Source organism: Gastrolobium bilobum, unplaced genomic scaffold (assembly GCF_033153095.1).
Source record: "Gastrolobium bilobum isolate Gb01-03AN ecotype WA unplaced genomic scaffold, APGP_CSIRO_Gbil_v1 utg3672, whole genome shotgun sequence".
Taxonomy (NCBI): Eukaryota; Viridiplantae; Streptophyta; class Magnoliopsida; order Fabales; family Fabaceae; genus Gastrolobium; species Gastrolobium bilobum.
The window spans coordinates 208,108-218,252 of NW_026897371.1; the positions used below are offsets into that span (position 1 = coordinate 208,108).

General features: G+C 37.7%; 1 protein-coding gene across 1 annotated transcript; it reads right to left on the minus strand.

Annotated features, from left to right (window-relative positions):
• Positions 1-294: 294 nt before the first annotated feature.
• LOC133306354 (nucleolar protein 56-like) lies at positions 295-8,174 on the minus strand. Its single transcript, XM_061506662.1, has 8 exons — positions 7,972-8,174; positions 6,991-7,207; positions 6,445-6,602; positions 6,125-6,312; positions 5,792-6,044; positions 1,069-1,217; positions 849-983; positions 295-565 (listed from the first exon to the last, which is right to left on the minus strand). The coding sequence occupies exons 1-8, from the start codon at positions 8,172-8,174 to the stop codon at positions 444-446; spliced, it is 1,425 nt and encodes a 474-aa protein (XP_061362646.1). The 3' UTR covers positions 295-443.
• Positions 8,175-10,145: the final 1,971 nt, after the last annotated feature.

A 10,145-nucleotide genomic window follows, 5' to 3' on the forward strand; every position in this document is an offset into this window, starting at 1 on the left:
ACTTTCAAGCCAAGCTACCTACCAATTTATGGAGTTATGCTGTTACTCACGCTGTCCATTTGATCAACAAAATTCCTTCTCCCAATCTTGCCCAGAAATCACCCTTCGAGCTGCTACATGGCACTTCTCCCACTTTAACTCATCTCAAAGTTTTTGAGTGCCTTTGTTATGCATCCACACTTCAATCGGGTAGATCCAAATTTTCACCAAGAGCCAGGAAAGTTGTATTCATTGGTTATAAAGAAGGCATAAAAGGTTACCTTCTATATGATCTCAATTCACCAAATTTTCTTTTTAACTGCTCTATCATGCTCACTTGTAACCCCATTGCCACCATCACCTACAGCCTGATCATGAAGCTCCATCTCATGGTCCAATTTCCTCTTTTCTTTCTTTTTCTTCTTTTCTGATTTATGATCCTCTAATGCATCACCATTTGTAGTTTATGTGGCCTTACCTACAGCCATGTCGTCACCTTCATCTGCAACAGCAGCTTTTTGCTTTTTCTTTTTCGCTTTCTTGCCTGAAACTTCAACAGGCACTTCTTCTGTTTCCATCTCTGTATCTGGAACAATTAATATAAATCAGTAAAATTCCACTATCACACATGTATTACATTGGGAAATACAACATATATATACTTCTAAAGTTAAAACTAATTGAGCTCTACACCGTATAGCCTCAGCAAAAAATAAAATTAAAAAAAATTCCACCATATGATGGCAATCACAAATCCTGAGATATAGGTATAATCACAACCAAATGCATATTATACAAGTTTAAGGGAACAAACAAGGAGGATTGGGGGTGGGAGGACTAGGGGATAGCTCTCCTCCTTCCATCCCTACCTTTATTTTCAACACTTTCAATAGCAGACTTCATTACATTTATGTTCTTTCGAGGGGCTACTCCCTTGTCATAAAAGTCAAGTCGCTCCTCAACTTGCTCACGGAGTTTTTCTCCAAAAGCAGTAGTACCCTGTTCTGCATTACAGTACAACAAAATCAACCCACATGCAATGAGGTGCTAAGTAAGGCATAAGATTTGATAAAAGAATAAGAAAGAAACCAGAAAAGCAGTCAATCCGTGTAGCAATGGAACATTTGTTTGCAAGATATCGAGCCATTCGGCCCTTATTTCTAGCAGATGCTCGACCAATAAAAGAAGAGTGGAATATCAGACCATATTTGGGAGTGTTTCCTCTTGTTTTTAATGCTCTGGATAGAAAAGGCAAAGACATTATAAATTAGAACTTAGAACAGCATGCAAAAATAGTAGCACCGAAACTGCAGACCAAAATTAGCTCTTTTTTGATGGGCTTGAGATAATTAGTGATGGGCCTGAGATAATTAGTTAGTTAGTTAGGGAGTTATTCTAGAATATTCTCAAATAATAGGATATAAGGATGGGGGTGTGGGAGTGAGGTATGCAAGTATTCAGAATTGGTTGGTGGGGAAATTGGGGATTGCTGTGAGTTGAGATTTCTAGGTTTATTTTCTGCATTTTATCCTTGTAAGGAGCTTGTCTCCATTTATATTTTCAGCAATTTCAGATTTATAAAAGTAGGTTCCATCAATTTGGTATCAGAGCACTTCCAATCTAGGGGGTGCTTTCTGGTCCAGATATGGAAAAAAAGAAGAAGAAGAAGAAGAAGAAGAATACAGATTTATACTGGTTCCAAAATTTTAAGGAGAGGGAGATGATGCTTGGGGATGGCAAATTGCTATGGAACAACATTTTCAAGAAAAGCAAATAAATGCAGAAACTCTGAGTGGGCTTAGAGGATGAGCGCTCTACTAGTATAGGTGTTGGAATTGTCTCAATCCTAATGCAAAATTGTGGGATTTTACTAGAGCATTTATAAATAAATATCTACCCGAGATTTATATGGCACATTCGTTCTCTAGATATCAACTCAGTCGCGCAAGTGCATGCATCAAGTAATAAGTGGGATTATTAGTGCCCAAATTATCGTTCCCACGAGGATAGAACGATAAATAATACCTTATACTATTTTGAAAAGAGTTTTAAATATGAGATAATACAGTATTTGAACTGTTTGGTCTCTCGTTCCCTACTGCCTTGTGGACGTTCCCTTAAGGTGGCAGGTTTAGTTTGACTCTTAACAACTCCTCGCGTCGTTATGTATTAATTCCTTCCTGATGTAAGAAGGAACGACAAAAATTCATTGGAGATTTGGTTATATTGTCACAAGGAACTAAATGATAACAATATTTAAGAGACAACAAAATGGATGGATAATAAAGCAGTTTTTAACACAAGGAATGGATCCATTGTTCCATTCTTAAATGGCTATACTCTCAACTTAAGACTTAACCCTTTTGAATTTGTTCAGGTCTTTTCAATGCCAACTCTGATTCCTCAGCTCATGGACTTAAATGGCTCACAAGTTTCCATATTCCTATGGTTCCCTTGACTCCAATAGTTACTAAGTTCAGAACCTTCAGAGACCGAGGTTGCTCCTTATTCCTAAGACAACCAGTAGCATTGTTTCCACAATCCTACCTTCCTCATATGATTAAGTTGTCTGAAATTCCTTCTTTAAGGAAATTCCTTTCTCAGTATGAGTTCAATTTCCATTGATACCCAAAGAATTAAGTTTACTTAAATCACAGAAATACAAAAGCTTCAGTACAAAAGTTTTGAGCATAGTTCTTTAAGAACTTCACAGTTTTTCCATTCTAAAATAACTTAGCCCATGGCTGAAAACATAAACATAATTATTTCAACCTGAAATCCCATAAACCCGAGATTCAGTATGAAGATAACGAGTGGAAGAGAGGAGAAATAACAAACATATATTAATAGGAAATAAGTTTATATTACAAGGAAATAAACTGGAGAAGTATGGATAGTGTTCGTGAGGTGTCTCAAATGGTGGATAGAAAATGGAGGAAGAGTTGTCACTTAACTATTGTTAAAACTATCCAAATGAAAAACATAAATTTAAACTACCCTAGGTGATCTCTTCTTAAAAAATTCGATGATTTCTTCGTGTTGGAACGTCCTATTTATAGGCTAGAAAAGTGGATGGCAAACTTGTGATTCTACCTTAGTTGTTCCTTGATTGCATGAAGAGGCGGTGCAACAGTGCTCTGATATGTGAAGCAAGTTGTTGGATGGGACAACTTAAGGTTGAGATTTGCCTTTTTCTTCTGAATCTCCCATGCTTGCTTTTTCTCTAATCCAATGGTTGCTCTTTATTCTCTTCTGTACACGTTTCTTCCTGTTTGATTGTTGTACTTCTTTCTACTTTTTGGAAGCTTCTTTTTAACGTTTCCTGCAAAGTGGTCAGTGAGGGGGGTTAGTGGAGCAGGTATGCAAATAAGTCAAACTGTTCCTCTTTTCTGGCATTCTCAACTGATTAAATCATTATCCGTTCCCTTCTGGTGCTTTAGTTCTCAGGATCTGGAAACGTGTTTTTAAGGCAAAAATTGGTCATCAGTTAACGGACGGATGAAATTTTATCATCAAAATGAGCTCAAATAGGAACAAATTTCCATCCCATCAGTAGACAAAGAAGAAAAAGAAGTAGAAGAGGCGGAAGAAATAAATTGACATAGTGATGAAGCATCGAACGAAGTTGAAGGTGCATAAGAAACGGGAGAAGAAAAGAAAAGAAAAGGAAGAAACGCAAGAAGACGAAGAAAGAGAAGGAGCAGATCTGAGCTCAGAAAAAGAAGCCGAAGATGCCAGATCAGAAAAAACAGAAGATGAAGAAGAAGACGAAATCAGATATGGAACAAGGAGACGAAGCACGAACAGATCTGGAACCAGCAGGGAGACTGCACACGAATAGTGGCAACGACCACGAACGGAGACATGGGCAGCGACACAAGGAGTTCAGGCCATCAGTTTTGCTGCTCATCGGAGAAGATCACTGACGAAGATATGCTGCTGGCCGAACGTGCTTGACCAAGGACCCCAAAGAAACAGAAGACGAAGAAGGAGAAGAAGGTGCAGAAGAAATAGATTAGCAACGTAAAAACGGCGTAAAGAAGGAGGTTATACTGCAGTCGCTGCCAGCAAGCCCACAAGCGACAGACGGCAATCTGATTCTCGTGAATTTGCAACAGCAGTGGCCGCTGGATGATGGAGTGATCGAATGGAAGCATAGGACCACTCATAGTACGAGAATTGAGTGGGTTGAAGGAGATGGAAAGAGAAGAAGGGAAGACTTGGAATTCTGCCATATGGGTTTCCATTTTAACGTTTTGGGCTTGGCCCAAAAGATATGGTGGTTGACAAGAAGCAAAATAGAAGGCTTTATCCAATCAATTCAAATTACTTCAACAGGTATACGGGACCAAGGCCTAAAACTTGCAGTGATAAAATGTAATATCTGGGTCCTGAAATTAATAAAGGTCCAAGAGTTGCATGGGCCCAAAGAGGTTAATGATGCTTCAATTAGGGTTTATTGCATGGCCAGAGCTGCCAGAGAAAACAAAGCATGTTTTGTGCCCAAATATGCAGAAGAAAACTTAGCATTAGAAGACAACAAAGGCACAACAATTTGCAATAGTGCAACGCGATACAAAAGCAACGTGTTAATTTCAAGATAACGGGATCAATGTTCTTCAAACAATGGGATCCGGGTGGATATTTTCTCACCTATCCTCTTTCTTCACCTTGAGGACAAGGTAAGTTTTGGAAGGGGAGTAATGATGGGCCTGAGATAATTAATGATGGGTTGAGATAATTAGTTAGTTAGTTAGGGAGATATTGTAGAATATTCTCAAATAATAGGATATAAGGGAGTGTGGGAGTGTGAGGTATGCATGTATTCAGAATTGGTTAGTGGGAAAATTGGGGATCTCTGGGAGTTGAGATTTCTGGGTTTATTTTCTGCATTTTATCCTTATAAGGAGCTTGTCTCCATTTATATTTTCAGTAATTTCAAATTTATAAAAGTAGGTTCCATCATTTTCTTGACAAAAAACACAGGGAGGATTGACAGAAAAGTTTGGGGCCGAATGATAGGGGATTTGAGGGATGGACAACTATTACCTTATTGTGGGAACACAGGTCATAAACCTTCACTTACGTTAGAACATCCTCATTTCTGTAGTTAAAAAAGGAACTTTGCAAAGTCTTGAATTATTTACTGTTTTATGTCATTAGTCAAGAAAAAATGGCCTGAAACACCAGTTGTCCTGTACATAAATGGTAATGGTGGCCTTCTCAAGCGTATAAAAGATTGGATTAAGCTAGACAAGACAATGGATATGGCTGATCGAAGACAAGGATTTGGAAGAGTGGAATAAGTGAGCAAGACTGCAGGGAAATGTGGACCCTGCCTACTTAGGTAACATTTGGCGCGCAACAGAACGAAATAGAACAAAAAGGTTATGTTCTCTTCACCTTGGTTCCACCCCTTTTGTAGAACCAAAATTTACCACATTTTTAACCTCGCGTCCTATTTTTTTAATTTTTTCTATTTTAAAATGAACCAAACATAAAATAGAACCCCATGTCATGTTGTGTCCTGTTCTAACACATTTACTAAATGTACTCTTATTCTCCTCTACTGCTACCTTGATAAAAGGAATTCATAAGCTGGTGATGTGATATTAACATCTAAGTCATCGAGTATCATTTATAGGTTTAAAACAAAAGTCCCCCTATGCCCAAATGAAGTTCTTCCATTGAAAGAACCTGACCTACCATAATGGAAAATAACAATTTCTTGCAGTTTTACATATGAAACCTTGTCAGTTGCTATATAACATATGAGAAGAACAACTTCAAAACAGGAGGTTGAATTAAAAACCTGAACAAGGCCTTCTCTGCACCAAGGATTTGAAGTGTTGAAGAGGGGCATTTAGCTAAATTTGTAAGGCTACCAGCATGGGAAATTAGACGCGCACCAACAACTTCACCAATTAAAGAGGCCAAATTTGGTGCAATGTCATTCATTTTAGCAACCAGATAATCATACAGCTTCCGCCTGTACTCAGATAGGTTCATTACCCTCTGTGCAAATTGTTGCACATTAATCAAGTCAACTGGGGACAAATCCTGTTCTGAAGAAAATCAAGAGAAAGAAGATTTAGATAGAGAATGAGACTTAAGTTAAAATGCAATACAAGTACGAGAATTCTACCCATGGAGGCCTTGGCAGCTTCCACAATCTCCTTCGCTTTATCTTCATCTCCAACTACATCAGTTAAGCCAGAGATCTTGTCTTCAGACAACTTTGATTTATCCTCAATAAATTTTACAACTTTGGCATACAGATAATTATCATTGACAATCTTCACCAGTTCCGGAAAATGCCAGGAATACCATTCTCTGCACAAAATTGACAAACCAACAAAGAAATGAACTCTTCAAGTTTAACAATTCTCTTAAAGGAAGTAAACAATTTCAAACACAAAAATTCTATATTTAAGATTTGACCATTCAATATAAAAAACAAGCTACCTGACTCTCACGGAGAACGAATTGATATCCTTATCAAGTGTATCAAGAAGGAATATTGCTTGAATGACCATATTGTCAACTCGATTAACATTGAATTTCACCTTTGCTCTGCTGTAACTATGCCCCAGACCAAGTTGTGCCTTTAACATATCCCCTGACTATGGGATTCAATTAGGGAAAAAAATTAATTTAATTAAAATAATGAGAGAAATATAAATCTATAGGGGGAGAGGATCCTCTCATTCTCATTTTAACATCACCACATCATGACAAAGCAATGATCATCAGCAATTGAAATTATTATTTTCTCTACTTCATTTTAATAGCACAAAAAATAAAAATTAAAAATTAAAAATTAATCCTTAAGACTAATCAAGATTCTATGCAAACCTAAACCGATACTAACCGTTAATTTGTCATTAAAAACTATAAATGGCGTGATCATGTTATTAAAATGAGACATGTAAGGATCTCTCCCAATTCCTATAAGCACAAAGGAATCATGGTTAAGAGAAGCACAATAAGAGAGAGTAAGTAAATGCTAACCTTGAGATCACTAAGGAACCTATCAAAATGTACGCGCACGCCACGAAGCAGTTCATGCACAAACTCATTACTTTGACAAGGAATTCTAGTGACTTCAAATATCTGTGATCCAATCTTAGGTTCTGATACACCTAAACTAAACTTGCACTTCTTACCTTCCTTCACTTTAGGCAAGTTAGTCTCCAAAACAATTCTAAGTTCATCAGTCAATAAGCCTGAACACCAAATATAATCAACAATTTCAGCACAGAACAATTTGCATGCAAAGGTAGATAGACTGTATTTGGGTTAGGGTTTGTTAAAGAACCTTGGAATACACCACCTCAAAAACTAGCTCAAGGGGTGGGAGTGTCTAAGGCCTTATAAAGGCCACATTAGTTGCCCAGATAATCAACGTGGGATTATTTATCTCAACACGCCCCCTCACGGAAGAGCTCTTTAGGCTAGAAGCGTAAAAATTGCACAGGCCCATTTTTTGTTTACCTTTTTGTGCCTTTTTATTTTTTAATTTTTAATTCCACTTGAAAGTGGGAGTCGTGAGAATCGCTCTAATATCAGAGCTTCATGATATCAGAGCTTCAGTGACCATGAGGTCACGAGTGTGCAGCACAAGGCAAACCAATAATAGGCTTGTGTCATATCCACGCTTCAAGTCCAAAGGGCTCTTGCGTGAAGGGATGTGTTAGAGAATATAATATAAATCATTAAAAAATGCCCTCGTAACCAAATGGTGGTGGCTCAGTTGGCGCATGGGAGCTAAGCAGGTGGGGTGAGGGCATGTGTTCGAACCTCCCAGTATCACCTTTGGGAGGGATTTAAAGCCTTAAATCCTGGACCCGCCCCGAATCGGACTAATCGCGAAGCGATGAACCGATGGAATATTTTCAAAAAAAAAAAAAAAATGCCCTCACCCAACACATTAAGGTTTTACGCCTTAAGGTTTTGGGTTGAAGTTGTTCTTTACAGGGGTTAGGGTTAGGGTCTCCGAAGGCGTTGCACTGTTTAAGTGCATCGAGTGCTGAGGTGAAAGGATTGAAGGAGCGAAGCTTGACGACCTTGCCGAACCTGTTCAAATCCGAAACGGATTTACGAACGGCATTGGTGTTGTGACCGATTTCGTCGATTCCGTGAGCCTCAAACAGTGCAAAACCTGAAGCAGATTCGTAGAAAAGGAACAACGCCATTTCAATGCAAAAACAGAACGAACTCACACTGAAGATGATTATGGAGCAGATTCGAAGTGGAATAATAATTAAAAAAAAATTAAAAAAAAAATTTGTTTTGGATGTTGTCACTTGTCACGCGCTCACAAAAGACTGGATGGGCTTTTGGAGCGTATTTAGCTCACGGGCTTCGTTAGCCCAATGAAAAAAATAACGCATTTATGCATCTCATATTAGTTAAACTTGCCCTTATGCTATATCCGGTAATGAAGGCTTTTTTACCATTATAATTTTTTTTTAATAATTAATTATCAAATTGATTTTATTTATAAATTATTTCAAAAATTTAACCTCTCCAGAAAATATAATATCAATATGTCTCTGTTTGACCGTTGACCTTGAAGCCTACCCGGGTACACCCCTACCTACCTGGGTATATTTTGAAAATTTTGACCTATCCGGGTACACCACTCCCTACCCTGGTATATTTCTTGAATCTGAAAAAATGTTTGAATTATTTACCCGGATAGAGAGGGGTGTACCCGGGTAAATAATCATACCTTTTTTTGCAGTTTCTACTTTCTACATGTACTGTACTTAGTTTGGTTTCTGAGAAATTTCAAATAGCATGCATTTTGAAACACAAAAGTGTTGGGCTATGCAACATCTAAAGTAATATTGATTAAGTCAACCAAAGATTTATATTGTGGTTCATGAATTCATGATCATGGTTTTCACTATTCCAGATGTAGGTAAGTGAAATTGTAGAAAACTTTTCTGTTGATACATATGAGAAGAAAACAAACCATCTAATATTCAGTAGACATGAAACGTGCTACCAAGATTAAGATCACCCACAAATGGACAAACCTATTTTTCTTGTCAAAGTTTACAATAAAAAAATATAATACCTTATCAGTAAGGGCAATGATACAAGCGGTTGATGAACCCTTGGCCTTTGTACTTGAGTGAGCCTTCTCTAACACCCTTACTGTCAAAGTTTACAAAATTCAGAGGACCATACAAAGGTTGTGGTCTTCTTAGATTCAGACTAGCTCTCAGGCAACCTTTATGAGTTCTATCTTTGAAGTACACACCAGAAGGTTTTGTGAAAAAATTCATGCAGAAGCAGAATTTCAAAAAATAAATAATAACAATCACATATTGGTCATGCGAAACGGAGGAATTTGCAAGTTGCTTATCAGGAGTGCAACCATCAAATGAGACATCATGTGCAGCCCCAGCTGAACAACAAGCAGAAGAAGGGGTAGAGAAATTCTTCAGCCATGGTCCATGAAAAGAGGAACATCCAAAATTCAGAGGACCACACAAAGGTTGTGGTCTTCTTAGATTCACACTAGCTCTCAGGCAACCTTTATGAGTTCTATCTTTGAAGTACACACCAGAAGGTTTTGTGAAGCCTAGCACACTGCCGCAACTTGAGATAAAGTCATCAACATAAACATCTCCCAACACAGCATTAAAAGGTGAAGTAGCCATTGACTTTCTAATAGGTCTGTGGCTTGAAAAGCAATGAGTGCACGCGTAGATATGAATATTTACCTGGTACACCCCTCTCTACCCGGGTAAATAATTCAAACATTTTTCCAGATTCACGAAATATACCCGGGTAGGGAGGAGTGTACCCGGGTAGGTAGGGGTGTACCCGGGTAAGCTTCAAGGTCAACGGTCAAACAGGGGCAGATTGGTGTTATATTTTATGGAGAAGTTAAATTTTTGAAATAGTTTATAAATAAGGTCAATTTGGTAATTAATTATTAAAAAAAGTTATAATGGTCAAAAAGCCAGTAATGAACCTTTTGTGTTAATTATATGGGCCTCTACTCACCTTTGGGCCCAAGTTATAGATCCGAATCACCAACCAAAAGAATATTTCCAATGCCCATATAAGAGATTAATATTTTTATTTCTTATGTTGTAGTGAATAATTTTATCTTTACGTACACATAAAAGTAACGCATTTATGCATCT

Excerpts from the sequence above, each read along its gene's own strand:
- LOC133306354 (XM_061506662.1), bottom strand. The coding sequence starts at position 8,174 with ATGGCGTTGTTCCTTTTCTACGAATCTGCTTCAGGTTTTGCACTGTTT. Across the intron at positions 6,603-6,990 it reads GGTTCCTTAGTGATCTCAAG|TCAGGGGATATGTTAAAGGC; the intron begins GTTAGCATTTAC and ends TGAATCCCATAG. Across the intron at positions 1,218-5,791 it reads GCAGAGAAGGCCTTGTTCAG|AGCATTAAAAACAAGAGGAA; the intron begins GTTTTTAATTCA and ends TTTTCTATCCAG.